This window comes from Syzygium oleosum, unplaced genomic scaffold, assembly GCF_021117445.2.
Source record: "Syzygium oleosum isolate NSW1041296 unplaced genomic scaffold, Sole_v2.1 Sole_v2.05, whole genome shotgun sequence".
In the NCBI taxonomy this organism is placed as follows: Eukaryota; Viridiplantae; Streptophyta; class Magnoliopsida; order Myrtales; family Myrtaceae; genus Syzygium; species Syzygium oleosum.
Genome location: NW_026607489.1, coordinates 7,127,248 through 7,147,875, shown reverse-complemented (window position 1 = coordinate 7,147,875; position 20,628 = coordinate 7,127,248). Strand labels below are relative to the sequence as shown.

The 20,628-nt window shown below is 38.5% G+C and overlaps 1 protein-coding gene across 7 annotated transcripts in view; it reads left to right on the top strand.

Annotated features, from left to right (window-relative positions):
• Positions 1-20,628, top strand: part of LOC115676405 (oxysterol-binding protein-related protein 1C-like) — a 27,164-nt gene extending 6,536 nt beyond the window's left edge. Inside the window, exons 2-11 of one of the 7 annotated variants that reach the window (XM_056311355.1) lie at positions 10,549-11,148; positions 11,794-12,150; positions 14,317-14,413; positions 14,779-15,227; positions 15,839-15,994; positions 16,507-16,728; positions 16,803-16,943; positions 17,820-18,050; positions 18,525-18,638; positions 19,923-20,628. In XM_056311355.1, the coding sequence (XP_056167330.1) occupies positions 10,642-11,148; positions 11,794-12,150; positions 14,317-14,413; positions 14,779-15,227; positions 15,839-15,994; positions 16,507-16,728; positions 16,803-16,943; positions 17,820-18,050; positions 18,525-18,638; positions 19,923-20,087 (2,439 nt within the window). In that variant the 5' untranslated portion in view covers positions 10,549-10,641 and the 3' untranslated portion in view covers positions 20,088-20,628. Of the gene's footprint in view, positions 1-10,256; positions 11,149-11,793; positions 12,151-14,316; positions 14,414-14,778; positions 15,228-15,838; positions 15,995-16,506; positions 16,729-16,802; positions 16,944-17,819; positions 18,051-18,514; positions 18,639-19,922 lie in introns of those variants that run through there. The other 6 variants (XM_056311354.1, XM_056311356.1, XM_056311357.1 and 3 more) reach the window with 6 other exon arrangements.

The window sequence follows — 20,628 nt, the reverse complement described above, 5'->3', positions numbered from 1 at the left end:
AATTATCGAAAACTATATAATATATACACAATTTCTTTTGGTGAAATTTAACGAAAAAATTATGGTCATTTCTTGCTGTACTTAATAAGGCGTGCACACAACGCAACGATGGGTGATTAGTAAGGTTTTCATAAAGGATTTTTACTAGGTACATAATTCATTTAATCATTTTTATTATATGATCCATTCGCGTCATCATTGATACGGGCGATTGTTTTAATCATTCACTTACATGTAAATTTATATCGCAACGTCCGTATAATGTTGCTGCAACTAACGTTACCTCTCCTCCCCCTTTTTTCAAATGGGGAAAAAAATTCGCTCACTTGCAATTATGTGCTTTTTCGTTCAACTGCTATTTTTTATTAAGATTTTCTAAAATCGCATTGTGTAATAAGAGAATCGGAATGGTTAGACTTTCTTTTTTCGGTAAGCAAATGGTGAGTGATAGATGAATAACCATTTGCGATCAAGCAGTTAAATATGCATTTTTGAATAATACAATATATAAGGCCCTGATTGTGCATAACACAAGAATAAGTAGTGTATTGAAAATTGTAAAGTTTCCTTAATTAGTTGCTTAACAAGTGTTTCCAAAGCACATAATCCTACATATAATGAAAAGAAGGAAACCGGGCATCCCCTATGTTAATACTAGTGCCCTAGGACATGAAAATTTAAAAAAATAAAAATAAAAAAGAATAATAATTCAAGAAACTAAAAACAAATTGTAAAGCCATCCATGTCAGCACCGATCATGCCACGTCAACGGTCGATCCTAATTGGATCGCTACATCAGCAATTTTCGACCAAAATTGACTGCATATTGTCTAGAGATTTAGGGCTATATTTGTCAAATTGAAAAAAATTATGACTAAATTGGCCGCCATACAACAAGTGTACGACTTTTTGGATAATTTTTCCTAGGATATTATCTTAAAGTCCATTTTCTAACGAAATCTTCAATTTTACAAGAAATGGTAAATGGAGCTTGTGCTTGCCATGGTCATTCCGGCTAGTTCACAGTATCAATATATGATGACTTAACTAATACTATTCCATCGGGAGATCATACATTCGCAATATATAGTGGAAAACTTCAATGTCATTATAGATTGTGAAAAATTAATTATTTAAGATGTACTCAATATGTCTTGCACTTCACGAAAATGATAAGAAATTTCGTGATATATTTATTTTCCTCTGTATTATTGATTGAAAGTCAACGTATATGATTTGAAATAGCAATCTAGAAGAGGAGAAGCACGACTGCACAAATAGGTGTGACATTGCACGAAATCGCCAAAAAAAAACTCGAGCAACATATGCACGTAAGAAAAATTATCAAAAAAGTCATGAACCTATTGTGTAGATACCAATTCAATCCTAAACTTTTCAATTTGGCCAATTTAACATCAGTAGATTCTGGCCAAAAAGACTACATTAGCAAATTATCAAAAGAGTTATCACTCAATTAGTAAAATTGGCCAATTAGTAAGATTGTTCGATCAAAAAAAAATTAGTAAGATTGAAAAATTTACGACTAAATTGATATCCGCATATAATTATAAACCAAATGGAGATAAAGGCAACCCGGTATACACGATCGAGTGCATTCACCCTGTTGTCCTAACCATAAGAATAAGAGACAGGACATCCTCCCTACATGGCATGAACGTGCCGGCCAAGAAACCAAAAACTCTCGTCCGGCAAAGACGGAAAACAATGGAAAGGAACGTGAGCGGCGCACGAGAACGAAGAAACTGGAACCATTCTTTTTCAAGATGCTGATTTTCGTCGCCTTCACTTTCATCATCATAGAACTTTCGAACCCGTGGAAAAGTCATTGCCAAATCGCCACGATTTGGTCTATTCCCTGATTTTGACATGATCTTCGCCATCAAGGGAAATGAAGAAAAATGAAGAGTTGTGATTTCATTGGTGATGATGATGATTGGTTACGGTCGCTGATGATCTTTGGAAAGAAAGTCATTCCGAAAAGTTACGCATTATGATCTAACTTCATGGTACGTGATTAGAGGTGGCAAAATGGGCTGGATACCCATATTTTTAACTTATATTTAGAAGGCTAAAACTATGCGTTTGTCAGTTAAAATTTTAGAAAATAGGTTTTCATTGGTTAGAGGAGGAAAGCCCAACTGTTTTAATGGGTCTACGATACAACTGTCTTCAATAGCTTATGCCCATGAAAATTTCAAAAAAAATCATAAATTTATTGTGCAACAGCCATTTCAATTCTAAGATTTTCAATTTAGCCACTACAACTTTTTGACGATTTGTCAATGTGGTCCTTCCAACCAATATTAACGGAAATTATTGACGTGGATGCTAGCCGTTGTACATGGCATTGCCGGCACTGACATAGATAATTTTTGCAATTTCATAATTTTCAGATTTTTTTATAAATTGTTTAATTCTTTTCTTTTCTTTTTCACTATGAGCCGGCAAGAGTTGGTACACTAGGCGAGGGCGTCGCTAAGACCTCTGCCAACCATTACCGAGGCCATGGACCAGCGGAGGGAAAAAGGAAAGAAAAGATGGAAAAATGGAAAAAAATTAAGGACCTGAAAAAATAAATAAAAAATTTGCAAAAATTTTCCACGTCATTGTGGCCAATGTCACGTAAGATGGCCGACATTCACGTTAGAAATTTGCAGTCAAAATTGGCCGGAAAGACTATATTGACAAATTATCAAAAGGTTTAGGACTAAATTGATCAAATTGAAAAGTTTAGGATTGAATCGGTTGACGTACAATAAGTTCATAACTTTTTTTTTATATAATTATCCCCAATCCGCGAGTGTTGGAAGAAAGAAATGAGACTTTTTTTCCGAAAAAAAATAATTTGGTTGAATTAGAGTTGAAAGAAAAAACAATTTTTTTCATGAGTTTGATATTATAAGCAAAAGGGGCAAGACAGAAATCAACTTCTCAGCTGGAGATGCACGAAGTTCGGTCGGAAAAGCTGGGAGTTGGAGGCGGTCCTCCCCCCGTGGCGGAGCTCAGGCGGACCGCTTCTCCTCTGGGATGCGGTCGAAACGTTTCGGGGATATGCGAAAGGACGAAGCAGGTTGCAGAAGCTCTGCAGGTGCAACAATGGCAGCTCCATTGACATGCCAGCGATCATTTAAATGCAGAGAGAGAGAGAGAGACGGCGGTGTCTGCATTTTGCCACGTGGGCGATGCTGAGTTGCCTCTCGTCCTTCGACGAGTTTTACATTTTTTTTCTTCTTTTTTTTTTGACGACTTTTAGGTTTCGAGTCGTTGACTTTGAGAAAAGCGGCCGTGGCGAAGAAGAAATAATTTTAACGTCCTGTTCTATCGTTTGACTATTGCCAATGCAATTATCGAAAACTATATAATATATGCACAATTTCTTTTGCTGAAATTTAACGAAAAAATTATGGTCATTTCTTCCTGCACTTAAATAAGGCGTGCACGCAATGCAACGATGGGTAGTTAGTAAGGTTTTCATAAAAGGATTTTTACTAGGTACATAATTCATTTAATCCTTTTTATCATATAATCCATTCGCGTCATCGTTGATACGAGCTATTGTTTTGATCATTCACTTACATATAAGTTTGTATCGCAACGTCCATATAATGTTGCTGCAACTAACGTTACCTCTCCTCCCTCTTTTTTCAAATGGGGAAAATAATTCGCTCGCTTGCAATTATGTGCTTTTTCGTTCAACTGTTATTTTTTATTAAGATTTTCTAAAATCGCATTGTGTAATAAGAGAATTGGAATGGTTAGACTTTCCTTTTTCGGTAAGCAAATGGTGAGTGATAGATGAATAACCATTTGCGATCAAGCGGTTAAATATGCATTTTGGAATAATACGATATATAAGGCCCTGATTGTGCATAACACAAGAATAAGTAGTGTATTGAAAATTGTAAAGTTTCCGTAATTAGTTGCTTAACAAGTGTTTCCAAAGCACATAATCCTACATATAATGAAAAGAAGGAAACCGTGCATCCCCTATGTTAATACTAGTGCCCTAGGACATGAAAATTTTAAAAAAAATAAAAAAGAATAATAATTCAAGAAACTAAAAACAAATTGTAAAGCCGTCCACGTCAGCACCGATCGTGCCGCGTCAGCGGTCGATCCTAATTGGACCGCTACATCAGCAATTTCCGATCAAAATTGGCTACATATTAGTTAAAGATTTGGGGCTATATTTGTCAAATTGAAAAAATTTATGATTAAATTGGCCGCCATACAACAAGTGTACGAGTTTTTGGATAATTTTTCCTGAGATATTATCTTAAAGTCCATTTTCTAACGAAATCTTCAATTTTACAATAAACAGTAAATGGAGCCTGTGCTTGCCATGGGCATTCCGATTAGTTCACAGTATCGGTATATGATGACTTAAGTAATACTATGCCATCGGGAGAAGTGGAAAACTTCAATGTCATTATAGATTTTGAAAAATTAATTATTTAAGATGTAGTCAATATGTCTTGCACTTCACGAAAATGATAAGAAATTTCGCGATATATTTATTTTTCTCTGTATTATTGATTGAAAGTCGACGTATATGATTTAAAATAGCAATCTAGAAGAAAAGAAGCCCGACTGCACAAATAGGTGAGAAATTGCACGAAATCGCCAAAAAGAAACTCGGGCAACATATGCACGTAAGAAAAATTACCAAAAAAGTCATGAACCTATTGTGTGGATACCAATTCAGTCCTAAACTTTTCAATTTGGCCAATTTAATATCAGCAGATTCTGGCAAAAAAGATTAAATTGACAAATCATCAAAAAAGTTATCACTCAATTAGTAAAATTGGCCAATTAGTAAGATTGAAAAGTTTATGACTGAATTGATATTCGCATATAATTAGAAACCAAATGGAAATAAAGGCAACCCGGTACACACTATCGAGTGCATTCACCCTGTTGTCCTAACCATAAGAATAAGAGACAGGACACCCACCCCACATGGCATGAACGCGCCGGTGAAGAAACCAAAACCCTCGTCCGGCAAAAGACGGAAAGGAACGTGAGCGGTGCATGAGAACGAAGAAACTGGAACCATTCATTTTCAAGATGCTGATTTGTGTCGCCTTCACTTTCATCGTCATAGAACTTTCGAACCCGTGGTGAAGTCATTGCCAAATCGCCATGATTTGGTCTATTCCCTGATTTTGACATGATCTTCCCCATCAAAGGGAAATGAAGAAAAATGAAGAGTTGTGATTCCATTGGTGATGATGATGATTGGTTACGGTCGCTGATGATTTTTGGAAATAAAGCCATTCTGAAAAGTTACGCATTATGATCTAACTTCATGGTACGTGATTAGAGGTGGCAAAATGAGCCAGATACCCATTTTTTTAACTTATATTTAGGGGGCTAAAACTATGCGTTTGTCAGTTAAAATTTTAGAAAGTAGATTTTCGTTGGTTAGAGTAGGAAAGCCCCAACTGTGTTAATGGGTCTACGATACAACTATCTTTGATCCATATTACTCAAAACGCAAATAGCTTATGCCCGTGAAAATTACAAAAAAAATCATAAATTTATTATACAGCGGTCATTTCAATTATAAGTTTTTCAATTTAACTACCATAACTTTTTGACAATTTGTCAATATAGTCTTTCTAACCAATATTAACGGAAATTATTGACGTAGACGCTAGCCATTGTACATGGCATCGCCGGTACTGATGTGAACAATTTTCGCAATTTCATAATTTTCAGATTTTTTTGTAAATTGTTTAATTCTTTTCTTTTCTTTTCTTTTTTCACTATGAGCCGGCAAGAGTTGGTACACTAGGCGAGGGCGTTGCTAAGACCTCTGCCAACCATTACTGAGGCCATGGACCAGCGGAGGGAAAAAGGAAAGAAAAGATGGAAAAAAAGGAAAAAAAATAATAAATAAATAAAGTAAATAAATAATTGCAAAAAATTTCCACGTCAACGCGACCAATGTCATGTAGGATGGCCGATATTCACGTTAGTAATTTGCGGCCAAAATTGGCCAGAAAGACTATATTGGCACATTATCAAAAGGTTTAGGATTAAATTGGTCAAATTGAAAAGTTTAGGATTGAATCGGCCGCCGTACAATAAGTAATTTGGCTGAATTAGAGTTGGAAGAAAAAACAATTTCTTTCACGAGTTTGATGTTATAAGCAAAAGGGGCAAGACAGAAATCAACTTCTCAGCTCGAGATGCACGAGGACAGTCTCCCTTATTTCCAAAGCAAAAATGGTCTTTTTCAAATGAAATTCGTCAGAAGATGTGGATCTTTGAAACCCGTCGGTGCTATAGAACGAGTGGACCGAATCCACGGTTTCTTACCTAAACATGGAAAAGCGAAGACCCTTCATGTGATGTGAAATTTACAGGACGTAAGGAAAGGAAAAGACATCTTTGCTTTTGCCATGAAAGAGGCAAAAGCCTAACACGACTTTGTATACCTAAACCAAAGGTTGTTGCTACTTTTATCACCTAATAGAACACCAATCGATTTCCGCAGGAGGGAAAAGAAAGGAGAAGCGTCGGATTGAGATCCGATGTCGTAGCGAATCATGCGCTTGTCATCGCCGATGGCTTCATTCGAAGTTTTCGTGACGCTCTTGGAATCCGAGTCGACGATTTATCTTTTTAGTACCCTTCGGGAGTGCATCACTAAGGCCATACTAAAGTGACGGAAGCCCGCCTGAATAGAAGTGCAAAATTCTCGTGAGAATATTGTGTCGTCATAACGTATGCATACTTTTGTAGTTCTTTATAAATTTTCCAATTTTTAGGGTTTTTTTTTTACGTTATTTGCTAACGTCTTTTTATTTTGTTAATTTACTTTTTAATTAAATGTGAAATTTTATCCACGTAACAAATCCACACGAAGAGCTTAAAGTTGGTTAAATGGGTGGTTGGTAGGCGTTTTGATTTATTGGATTAAATACGGATGTGTTTTAATAATGCGGATTGGGTCGGGTATGGATTAGGTCCGGGTCGAATCAGATATTCGTTGCTAAAATTGTATCAAATAAAAAATGGGTCGATTTTGGTCGAATCCAATTTCAACCCGACTCACCCGTTCAACGGGTCTATAATGCGGCATGTGTTGTTCTAACATCGCTCTACAATTGCATCTCGAGGCATTATGCACCTGATCATGGGCCGACGAGCCTTCCCAATTTATCGTACGAGCGTGCCTAGGGAACGGTTTTCGGCCCACCGAGCCCAATAATTGCGTTAGATAAGCAAAACTATATGTAACATGTGAAACGAATTCTTAGAGTCCACATGCGTTCTGCCAAGAATTTAGTTTCATTAAAACCGCGAAACGAATGGTAACATGTCGAGACGTGGCCCATGAGAAAACAGGGACATGTCGAGCAAAGCAAGAGAGAAACTTAGCTCGAGAAGGCTTGCCGGGCTTATGTTTTCGTGATCTATCTTTAGCCTTCTTAGGCTTGCCTGGAGTTGAGTTCAATTGGGCCAGGCAGCATCCACACAGCCTTGGCTTATTTCATTCAAATTTGGGAAGACAAAGACTTACATTTCTGCAAATGAAGCCTATGATGTTAATGTGTGGGTGTAATTTGGTGAATGATAGTGTTAAATACCAACTTAAATTCCTGTTTATAGAAGGGGGAAAGATTACCTGCTCAACTTATACTCCTGGTTGTTGTTTTAGAATTTGGAAACGAAAAAGAATATATATATTTTTAAGTTTTGAAAATTTACAGCAAAAGATATCCGTGGTCCTACGCATTGATTTGTATTTTGAACTGCGCTTTAGATATATCATGCTGATAAAGGTCGATGCGCGCGAGCTAGAATCTTCAAAAGTTGCAACGACCCCCTCCTTTCCATGTGCCCTCAAAATGAATATTTTAAGTAACCACACAAGGTGACGACCATTTGAGGGTGGATGTGGACTAATAAATCACTCAATATGGTCTTTCCTGACCGATGTGAGACTTGAGATGTCACAAACTTGATAAATTAAAATTAATAATTACTCCGAACAACCATATAAAGCCAGTGTGGCCTTCAATTGTTCATGGCGAATATGACACGGACGGTCACCGAACTTTTGTACAATGTGCAATGTCATTCCTGAACTTTTAATCTTCAATGTGATCCCTGAAATATTGATAAATATTCAGTCTAGTCCCTAAACTACATGAAAATATTCAATAAGGTCCTTCTGTTAATTCAAGTCAATGGAATCTGCTGACGCGTCTTCCAATTTGTTAAGTTTGAACTATGGACAATAAAAAAAAGTTTCGAATGAATCATCCAAATAATATAATCCATCTCAAATTAGGATATAATAATCAATGTCATCAAATAATGATGGATTTTTTTTATCTCCTTTTCTAAAGTAGATGATAAAAAGATAAACATGTTGACTCATCATTTTTAAAAATCTAACTCAGCATATAATAATATGCATTATCAAATAATGTCAACGTATGATGTCGTTTGAGCAAACGGAGAAACTAAATTGAATATTTACCAATAGTTTAGGATCTACATTGAACAAATTAAAAATCTAGGGATGACATTGCAAGTTGGGCCAAAATTTATGGACCATTTGTGTCATTTTTCCTTATTTAAGTGGGGAGGTTTTTTTTGTAACTTTAGCATGGAGACAATTTTGCAACATCCAATTTCATGTATTGATATCCCAAAGTCCCTCATCGGATGGGAAGGCCTCTTAATATGCATAAAAAAGACTACTTCTAAGTAGTGATCTCCTCGTGAGGAACAATGTAGCAAAAGTCCTATGTATGGAATACAATTGAATCCTAAACTTTTTTATTGATTCGATTAAATCCCAAATCTTTTTGAAATAGAGCAAATCGAGTCATTTATTTGTGTGACATTCTTAAATTATACTTTTGAACAAGTTTTACAATTTAATTTCGATGAAGATTTGTAACTTTATTAAAAAATTGAAGACTCCACTGCACATTTTTTTTACGAAAGTTTAGAATTTAATTATACCAATTACAGAGTTTAGGATTTCATGACATTCCACACATAAGGTTTAGGACTTTCGTATAATAATCCCCCACCTCATCTGATCACTGGAAAACTCCTTTTAAGGGCCTGACCCACACAAAAAGAGACAGATTGTTAATAATAGTATCAAAACAGAACACCAGTAGTACATTGGTGGTTCGACAAAGCAAGCACTAGCTAACGCAACAAGGGTAAGAGGACTCGAAAAGCGTAACTCTTAATGGACTTCCAGGAGAGCGAAGAAGAAGGAACGAATTGAGTTAAGCATGCTTAGACTAGAGCACTAGTATGATGGGTGATCTCCTAGGAAAGCGCCTACATGTATGCATGGACGGGCCAAAGCGGATAATACATCAAGTTAATCAATCAAAGGATATCACACGCTTAATCTCAGCCACTTAATCATATAAGACTCATACAGATCCCGCAATTTTAGAGGGTTGAGATTTAGACGGCTTATGGACACCTAATGTAAATGAGTGTTTTTAGTGCTTGCACAAAAGGGATACTAGCAAAAATAGTTCATAAACTTTGTTCTAATGTGCAATTTCCTCCCTCTTGAACTTTTGATCTGTACAATGTAGTCCTTAAACTGTGGCCCAATGTAAAATGACATCCCTAAACTTTTAATTTGTTCGATATAGTCCATAAACTATTGATAAATGTTCAATTTAATCTCTAAACTAAATAAAAATATTTAAAAGTTCACGAATAATATTAAATATTGAATTAAAATTCGAGACTATATTAAATAAATTAAAGGTTTATGAACGGTATTATATGTTGGATCAAAATAAAAAACAAATTCAATGATGAGGTTGTACGAATCATTTGCCTCCTTCTCCGTACGTACGAAATGTCTTCTCGGGTGGGTATTCCCTAGATCACGAACGCGGAAGCCGCGCACTCTCGGTCGTGGAAGACACGAATTCGCTCCAGCACCGCAGCCGCAGGCGACCATTTCCCCCTTCAACCTTCTCGCGCGCGCGCGCGCACGCCCCACCGACCTCATACTACGTGTCAACACGGTAACCGTACGCTCTCCGCGTGTCCCCACGTCGAGCCCCCCACGTGTCGATCTCCCAGAGCCCCCCGTGCCCACCCTACCTACAGTACGTCCGGTCGCAGAGAATCCCGTCCTCCAACAGCTGCCCCCTCCCCCCCGATCCGCCTGGGTCAAGTGTCCTCTTCCTCGGTTTCTTCCTACGCAATTTCCAAACCGGAGAAAAAAATCAGAAAAAAAAGAAAATTCCAATCCCCGCTCCCTCCGCCGCCCGATCGCCGCCGCGATATTCCCTCTTCCTCCGTCGCCATCCACCGCTTCCGCATTCCTCGACGCCGCCTCTCCCAATAACCAACCGATTCTTTGCCCCCCCTCTCTCTCTCTACATATATATATATATATATACACATCGTCGCTTCTCTGAATTCGATCATCCAATTGCACGCAAATCTCGGAAACACCGCTCTCTCTCTCTCTCTCTAGATGAACCTGCTTCTCCTTAGCTCCTCCGCCTCCGCCGCCGCCGCCGCGCTCCGCCGAGTCGACGCCGGCTCCCGCTCCTCCGATCTGGCTTGACTCTCCGGATCGATTTTTTTCTTTTTCCTTCCCACATGCATCCCTTCTGCTGCGTCACCACGGTCTCCGATCAGAAGGCTTCCCACGCTCTGCCCTCCCATTTCTCCATGGCCGCCGTCGCCGGTCAGGCCGGGCCCGATCCGCCCGCGCGATCCGCCGGCCACGTCCACGCCGAGGACCACCGCAACGGCGACCACCGGCCGAGCGCGATCCCCGCCATCGCCGTCCCCGGGGCCGACGCGGCCGCGAGGGAGCAGCCGGCGCTGGACGTGAAGATAAACGACATCGTAGGGAACGGGATATCGGGGATACTGTACAAGTGGGTGAATTACGGCAAGGGATGGCGGCCGAGGTGGTTTGTGTTGCAAGACGGCGTGCTGTCGTATTATAAGATCCACGGGCCTGATAAGATCGTCGTTAATCAAGAGACCGAGAAAGGATCGAAAGTTATCGGTGAGGAGTCCTTGAGGAGGGTCTCTCGGCGGTCGACGGCTGGGCCGTCGCAGCTTCGGCGCAAGCCGTTCGGTGAAGTCCATCTCAAGGTATTGATTTTGTGGTTTCATTTTGCTCCGTATCAGCATTTCCTACTTGAAATACATGTTCATTGTATATTCATGGCTGTACTCTCCATTTTCCAGTGTTCTTAGCACATTGAAGTCTCTGATAATTCTATCCTTCTTTGTAACTTTAGTCGGTACATGAGCTGCGGCTTCATGCTTAAATTTTTCACTGGAATGAAAAACTTGGGATATGCACGATCCTTACTGTTACAATTTGAGATGGTCTGTTGATACAAATCAATGGCTTATTGACAAGTCAACTAATTCTGGCGCAATGTGGCCTGAAACCAAAAACTCGATTCCCGTGGAAGATTAAGCTAGGTTTTTTATGTGGCGAACAAATTGATGGCTGGACGCAGATCAAGTTACGGTGTGTGACTTAAGGCCATCTCTAGTGTAGATATACTGATTCATCCCGCATAACGTCGATTCTACATCTTTGTGCATCTTCTTTGACTTTTTCTCAGATTATGGACTTTATGATGATGTTGGAGATAAGTGTTTTTATGGATTGCCTGATAGTAAGACCTTAGTTATAATGCTTATCCTTTTCAAGTGAAATGTTCGGTGAACTCTTTATTGTGCGAACTGGCTGATTTAATTCTAGGCTCGACTCATCATGGGCAGGTCTCATCTATCCGCGAAAGCAGATCGGATGACAAGAGGTTTTCGATATTTACTGGAACAAAGAGGCTGCATTTGAGAGCAGAAACTCGAGAAGATCGACTTGCGTGGATGGAAGCACTGCAGGCTGTCAAGGACATGTTTCCTCGAATGTCTAACAGTGAGCTCATGGCCCCCATGGATAATGCAATTGTTTCCACTGAAAAGTTGAGACAGCATCTTCAGGAAGAGGGTGTCCGTGAAGCTTTAATCCAGGAATGTGAACAGATCATGAGAGATGAAGCTGCAGCTATGCAGGATCAGGTGTTGCTTCTCAAGCAGAAGCAGCGGCTACTAATTGACACTCTCCGGCACTTAGAGGTACATGTTATGCAACTTAGAAAACGTCGTGCCAGTCGGGATTCTTCTTCAGTTAGTCCGACTACTCCTGAGAATACTGCACATTCAACCAAATTTTGATTTTTTACATAAATTTCCTTGATGCAGGCTCTCTGTCTGCTCTTCATTGTATCTGATCCATTTGTAATGAATTCTTTTATATACTATAGACACGTTTTCTCTGAATGCTCATGAATTTTTTTATTTTATGCCATTACATATTGGTTGTTTTGTTTCAGTTCAAAGTAATATTATTCAGTGGAGGAGCCATAATATTGCAATCAATTGCTTTTGGGCCGTGCTTCTCCTCTTTCCTTTTCTTACCTTTTAGTTTGGGACTCTGGGTGGTTTGCCAATATCTGCGCTCTGTTTTGCTGTGAATCAACTGTCGGACTGCTCCTATGAAACTTTGGGTAGTAGATTAGTATTTCCTTTGGATCTCTTGATATAATGTAAGCTATGACTTATCTTTCGGGCTGCGCCTTATTCTTTTCTGGGTCTGATGAGAGCCATTTAATGCGACCTCTTCTTTTCTATTGTAACATGGAGGCTTGGATATTTTACATGCTATTACTTGGATTTCGTTTATCGATGGATTAATTGTGCACTGTGCACAATTTTTCAACTTAAGTCTGAAACACTATTTTGAAACTATATGAATTTACGTACTTTAATATCAAAAGATGTTTGTAATGGCTATTACTCTTTCTGACAGTTCGCTTATTCATTGCAAGCTTTCTCTCCCCATTAGTAAGAAAGAAACTTTATTGGAAGTAAGGCCTTAGTACATGGGGAATATAGGAAAACCGAAAGTTAAATAAATGTTAGGTACATTCTGCTCCTTTTATATTGGATGTGTTAAAACCTGGCATAATTGACATAATAGTGCCCTTGCTATATGAAGAACCTTTTGCAGCAAGCCTCTTATTTCTTGTGTTTAGCTGATGAAAGGGATCAAAATGTGCTCAGCTGGATAATGCTTTGTTCTTTCTGCAGCTTTTTCACAAACCTCTTTGTTCATTCCTTAATTTTTTTCGGGTTCTATTTTCCCATTATTTTGCTTTCTCTCTTGTAAACGAGCAGTATGTTATAGGATAATGGAGGATGAACTCAATTGGTGTTATCCACTATCTTCACTAATATTGAGGATGCCATTCTGGTCATTCCTAACTCTGTCGTCCTTTATATTCCTCATTCTTCCTTTATCTCTTGTAAATGATACTAACCAACAGTGGGGGATAAACTTCAAGTAATGCTATTCACTAGGTCCACCTTATACTAAGCATGCAAGATCATTGTGTTCTCAGTGAATTTATTTTTCTGGCGTTGGCCACATTTTGTAGCTGGGGCAACAGCATTGTTATAATTTATTGACCAGTTTGGAGGTTCAATTGGCAGAGAGAGTTTGCTAGCAAAGTTGACTAGCTTTTGGTGTGAGATTGTCCAGTCTTCAGTGATGTTCATCTTGTTGGGTATGTTTAGGAGGCTGATTGTGTCCTTTGGAAAGAAGAAGAAAGAGAAGAGAGAGGAGGGAAAGGGGGGGGGGGGGGGGGGGAGGTTGGGGTTATTGGGTGAGATAAGCAGCATGTGTAAAACATTACTGGTCAGTAGTCTCCCAAATGTTGTTTATTTAATGCTGAAAGAGGAGGAGGTAAAGTGTTTTGAAGGGTCTTATTGTGCTTGAGACTTTGTTTCTTCCGGTAAAGTAAGCTTCTATTTCTGTTCTACAATAGGGATTTTGCGTTCTCTTTTTTTCTTTCTCCAAGGTATGATAGCCTTTTGGTTTCCGCTTGCAATAAACAAGTTGCGAATGTTGGTATTATTACTTGCAATGAAATTTTTAAATGCGGATCGTCAGAAAATTATCCTTTCTCTACGCCCAAGGTAGATATTAGCAGTGGCTCATTTATGAATTATCATTGTCTTGTATTCTCATGAATGTTGCCATCTTATTGTAATAAATTGGATCTGGCTGCAAATCCCTGATGCATTTATAGGATTTTCTACTTTGACATCCTCCCAAGTGCTTAACATTCCAGTTTTCTGATGTTTTAATCCTGTTAAAAGTATATTATCCTGGTCGTGGGCTTTATTCCTTGTTTTCTGATGTTAAAATGAGAAACTGGAATGATGTTGTGGTTTTTGTAGACAGAAAAAGTTGATCTGGAGAACACAGTCGTCGATGAGAGCCAAAGACAGTATAATGATCATGAGGCTTCTTCTTTGAGGCAAAATAATTCCAGTGGTGAGCTTATGCAATACAAATACATTCTAAGCTAATTCTGATGTATCTGCATTGCAACGAAGCAAAACTTCTGTGCTGATAGTTTTGGTTTAGTTAATTCATGTTTTTGCTAGATATTTATGGACCTGCAGAATACCTGTTGTGATATAATGACTAATGAACCGGATAGGCTAGGAAGGATAGGTTCATCCTTATCTTTTGCTGGAACAGAAATTTCTTATTTTTCTATTTGATAATAGGTGAAAGTTCCACTTTCATTATTCTTGAGGTTGTATTTGTACGTGTTGATGATGTGACTCTTGGATGGCTTTTGCATTTTCTTGTAGCAATAGCATTCTTATACTTGTTTTTGTTATATTTAAAAGCAGAGGCTAGTGCAAGTGAATCTGATGATGATAATGAAAGAGCAGATGCTGCAGAAGAAGAAACAGAGGATGAGGACAATGCCTTCTTTGATACTCGGGATTTTTTGTCATCTAGTTCTTTCAAGAGTAGTGGGTCTGATTTGCGCAGATCATCTTCTTCAGATGATGAAGGCCTCTACATTGCTGAATCTGAAGATGATATTGATCCTTCCATAAGCTCAGCCGGGTTGAATTTTCCATATGTCAAGCGACGTAAGAAATTGCCTGATCCCGCTGAGACAGAGAAGGGCGTCAGTCTTTGGTCTATGATAAAGGATAACATAGGGAAGGACCTCACGAAAGTATGTCTTCCTGTTTACTTCAATGAGCCTCTTTCTTCTTTACAGAAATGCTGTGAAGATTTGGAATATTCTTATCTCATTGACCGGGCAAATGAATGGGGGAAGAAGGTATGCAGTTTGATGAGATTTCTCTGTTCTGTTGGGTCTAGAGCCCATGAATGTTATTGGCATTCTACTGATGCTATTAATGTGTTATGATGATTACTCTCTCGTCTTTTAGTCCAAGTTTCTCCTCTAATTATGGAAAGAAGAAAGTTCCTCCTCTCTATTTGTTGCGTGATATACATCTGCTCAGTGTATAGTGCGGAAGTGTGAAGTTTTCAGCCATCTATTCTTTGTTTACTGCTAATGACTTAGCTCTTTCTATAAGTATCTCACACTCAATCATCTTATGAGCTTAAAATCTTTTGTTAGGAACTTGTGGTGACTGGGATTCTCATATGCTGCATCTTTCGTCCTTGTATGGTGGATGAACTTTCTTATAATATCTGTTTACGTGGATATAAACGAACCTTTATGTTAAATGCAGACAAGCACATCGCTGATCAATTGAACTGTTGTGACTAAATAGTATGGAAAATGTTTTTATTAATATCATAAGATAAATTACTTTTACAATTGCAATTTTTCCCTGTGGTTTGTTTATTCACTTTTTTGCTCATGACCATTGTTCCAAGTTTTCAGTGCTTCTTAAATCTGTTGTTTCTTGCAAAATTCAGGGTAACAGCCTTATGAGGATTCTTAATGTGGCAGCTTTTGCTGTATCTGGATATTCTTCAACTGAAGGAAGAATTTGCAAGCCGTTTAATCCATTATTAGGGGAAACATATGAGGCTGACTTTCCGGATAAAGGCCTACGTTTCTTCTCAGAGAAGGTAACACCAGAAAAACTTTAAGATCCCATCAATTACGATACAATGTCTCTTTTTTGGGGATGAGTTGTAATTTAATTGTAGATATAACTGTGGTAACTCTTTTCTGGGACAAGTAACAGCTACTTGAACCTTAATGCTGGACTGAACTAGCTTCTTGTTTCTGTGAGATTGCTCTAGTTGTCGCAAGGTTATACGTTATCTTGTCTACCAGTTTCCTAGAAATTACATGTCCTCCTTATCTCTGACCATTGTTGAGGCTTATCCGTGCCAAAACGTAATCAGGGGATTAGTTGAGGCTAATAATTTGCTATTGAATACATATGGCAGCAAAGTGGAAGATATTGCTTGCCACGCTTCGCTGTCTAGAAATGAACATGAAACCACCAACAATTAGGACTATAAAGAAGAGCAGTGTGGGTCACCGTAATTTTTTTTATGCAAGCCACATTTTCTTTTTGACATTTATTCAGATGAAATTCCCATTTTACTTTCATGAAATGGCTTATCTACAGATCTTTTTGGAAGTCAGTGGGCGTGCTAAATCTGAATTCACAATTTCGTGTCAGGTCAGTCATCATCCCATGATTGTTGCATGTCACTGTGACGGTACTGGCTGGAAATTCTGGGGAGACAGTAATTTGAAAAGTAAATTCTGGGGCCGTTCAATACAGCTTGACCCCGTTGGTGTTTTGACCTTGCAATTTGAAGACGGTGAAGTTTTCCAGTGGAATAAGGTAAAAATTTTGATCATTTAGATGATAACCGTAGTGTTTAAGGTTCGTGTTATCAAGATAACTTTATCTTGCAGGTGACAACATCCATCTACAATCTCATATTGGGAAAACTTTATTGTGACCATTATGGAACTATGCGCATACAAGGCAATCGTGACTATTCGTGTAAGTTGAAATTCAAGGAGCAGTCTATTATCGACAGAAATCCTCACCAGGTTCTCTATCTCTCTCTCTTTCTCTCGTACTCCCGTCCATGCTTACCCCTTGGGCACAAGCTGTGGCATAGAAGCATCTTATAACTTCAGTGGTATATTTTTGGTTAGTGAATGGTTTCAAACCTCATTTGCATTTTCATGGGTTGTTAGGTTTGGGTAGAATCTGATGAACTTGAGCGTGGAAAAGCTTAGGTATTAAATGTTGATATCGAAAGGCCAATGTTGTGATAATGATCAGTACTGTAAAAAAAACATTTCCTCTTCCCTTCAATAACTGGTCCTGAAAAATTTGAAGAACATATAGAAGTTTTCTTGCTCAAGTAGTTCTTTGTTCAGTAAAGGGACAGTACAGTATATTCAAGTTTAACTGATGCAGCAGCTCATGTGTGACCAGATACTGATTGGTTGCATATGGCCATTTTTGTGCGTGTCAATCTCAACCGATAGCACCCTCATATGTGATCCTTGTGCTTTTAAATTGACCTCTTTGCTTCAGACCAAAAAAAATGATCTCATTGCTTGGCTCTTATTCTCTGTGGAGTTATATAGTTGAGATATTTTGAAGCGGGTCATAACTTGCTAGGCCTTGGTTGAAAGTGATGGAGGGTGAGATCTTTCATAAGGAATCAGAAATGCTTGTGCTGTTGATCTTATGACTTGTTCTTTAGTCATGACTGATTCAGAGCTTCATTTCATTAGATAATATCAGCTGATACATTGAATGAACTTTCACAGTAATATCAACTGTTTGACATATTTATCTCTTGTGGCCTGGATAACTTACTCCTGATGGAGAAAAATGTTGGAGATGTATTGTGTTCCTTCTGCAGTGCAGCAATTCAGCTTCATGAGGAAGAATGCATTCTTTTTTTACAGGTACATGGTATAGTTCAAGATAGGAGTGGGAAGACCGTGGCAACTTTATTTGGAAAATGGGATGAAAGCATGCATTACATAATCGGAGACTGCTCTGGGATAGGGAGAGGATCTGACTCATTATCTGAAGCCCGCCTACTATGGAAACGTAGCAAGCCTCCTAAATATCCTACAAGATACAACTTAACACGCTTTGCCATAACGCTGAATGAGCTTACCCCTGGGCTCAAGGTGATGTCTCAATTCCCGAATTCCCTTTCCTGCCAATATTAAAACAAAAGCAGAAATTGCAATGTTTGTGTGTGTGTGTGTGGAGAGAGAGAGAGAGAGAGATTCTTGGAATATGAGATTGTCCGTTAAAGATAGCTGGGGCCTACCTTTGCTGGATTTTTTTTTAGATTTCTATAGGACTTCGATATTTGTTAACCTTAAACTTAATTTGTTCTGGATTTCTTTAAGACTAAAATTGTACGAAAGAATACTGCTGAAAATGTAGATTTAAATGCACTGTACATAGGACTTTTTCTTCTGTACGTCTGAAATTTATTGCCCACAAAAGTAATAGCTAATCTTTTTAAGTACTTGTCATTTTATTTAGTCGTTAGATTTGTGTACTTCATTTCTGCTATGTTCATTGCCGCTATCTTGATTATTTTCGGGTGTTCTTTTTTTGAGATATTTATATTTAACAATAGATTTTTGCAGGAGAAGTTGCCACCTACAGACTCAAGCCTTAGACCTGATCAGAGATACTTGGAGAATGGGGAGTATGAAATGGCAAATTCAGAGAAGTTGAGGCTAGAGCAGCGTCAACGGCAGGTAAATAGAATGTCCCATCTTATTCTGAGTCAATGTCCTGTGGAGGTTTTTTTTTAATTCCGATTTTGGGTTATCTATGTGTTTGTTTTTTGTGGTTTTTGCTTGGGGGTCGGGGTGGGGTGTGAGCATTTTTATGTTATGAAATGGTTCTCTACTGAGTCTAGGAGACTTCAAATTAGATATTCACATAAGAGAGAGATTACCTAAGTTAGCAATGGCTTGTTCGACTAAACAGGAGGCATTATCATCAGCTTAATGAAGGATGAACTGACCATGAGCCCAGAGTCCGCTTAGTGTATGATTAAATGTACTAGTGGTTGTAGGTAACATGTAATTTCCTATATACAGTTGGACATACTAGGTGGGTGGACATAAGCGGCTTTGACATGGACTTTTCAGTTTGGAAGGCGTATACCCAATTGTCAACCACACTAAAAAAGAGGAGAAAAAAGAAAACAAGACATGTCACAGCTAATTGAGGCCATCGGTCAACACGTGTTTATAAACCCGATAGGATCACATTGAGAAGAGGAGAATCTTGCACTATTTGCACTATTTGCCAGAGTTATATTTCTGTCTATAATGAAGAATTGGTGGAATCATGACCATTCAGTCTGTAAAATGAGTGTTGCACCTAAATAAGTAATGAGCTTTAGGAATTTGATAGGCACCAAAACGTGCCTGACAGGATGTAATAACCTTGAGAGAGAGAAGGGGTGCAGACTCCGTCTTTAATTTCAAATAATGGTCAGTCCATAATAGCATCTACGACAAAGATGTTATTGACTAAGTATGAATGCTGTGCTCCTTGAAAATGGAGATACCTGTTGAAAATTGTGCATTAGGTGCAAAATTTTCTCTGATATGTAATTATATGACAATTGGGTGCTTGTCCGAACTCGAGCATCAATGAAATTCTACACAGTTGCACTGCATCCTATTTTATTGAGGCCAATTGTCTGTTTAAGAATGCAGAGAATCTTACGTTGCCTCTGCTGCCAAATAAAAAAAAAGTAAGGCGACGGAAAGTTAGTTAAGATAAGAAAGCTTAATCAATATGTTCAGTTTCATTTGCTTCAGAAATGTCAAATTCAATTCAGTGCACTGGTGGCACAACCTTGGCCTTAGAAAGCAAGTAATGCAGATTGGTATGTGAGATAAATGTCGAAGAGCATAGCATGGAAGTCTTTTCGTTTCGAACTTACCTTCGCTCTTATGAAAAGCTCAGATATATGTTTGCCTATTGTTATGACAAGTAGTTAACAATGAGACAACTGAAATCAGGCCCGGAAAATGCAAGAGAGGGGCTGGAAACCACGGTGGTTTGCGAAGGACAAGGCAACTGATACATACAAGTACATCGGCGGGTATTGGGAGGCTAGAGATCGCAGAAATTGGGAATCGTGTCCCGATATCTTTGGCCAGGTTCCTTCAGAGCAACTAGAATAGGAGCTCTCTCTCTCTCTCTCTCTCTCTCTCTCTCTCTCTCTCTCTCTCTCTCTCTCTCAAATCGTTGATTCTTTCTCAAGTTTTCTCAATGGCTGGCAATTGACAAGTTTGGATGGCAGTTTTGCGGCCAATGTGATTGCTTGAGATTAGAAGCTAATAAAAGAAAGCAGCAAGGACTATCCATTATGCCGATAATCGAGTCTAGCATTGTGATTTTACCATGCCAGGAAAGAAGCACTTGATTTCTAGTTTGAGATTGTATCAGCCTTTACTAGTTCCGCTCAACATCCATTCGATGCCCCTCCCAACTAATGTTTGTTATTGAGTTGATCATTGTAACTTGTCTTTTTCTTTTTCTTTCTTACTGTTTTTCATGTAAAGCGCAGCCTTTTCTCTTCTTATTGGTTATCCTCAATTCAGTGAGGATATCGCTGCCATGTACGCACGATTTTTTCTACAAATAGTATTATACAAAGAGAGAGGAACAAGGACAGATTTATTGGTGGATGTTCCCTTGAAAAATGCAGCATTTTGTTTGCTA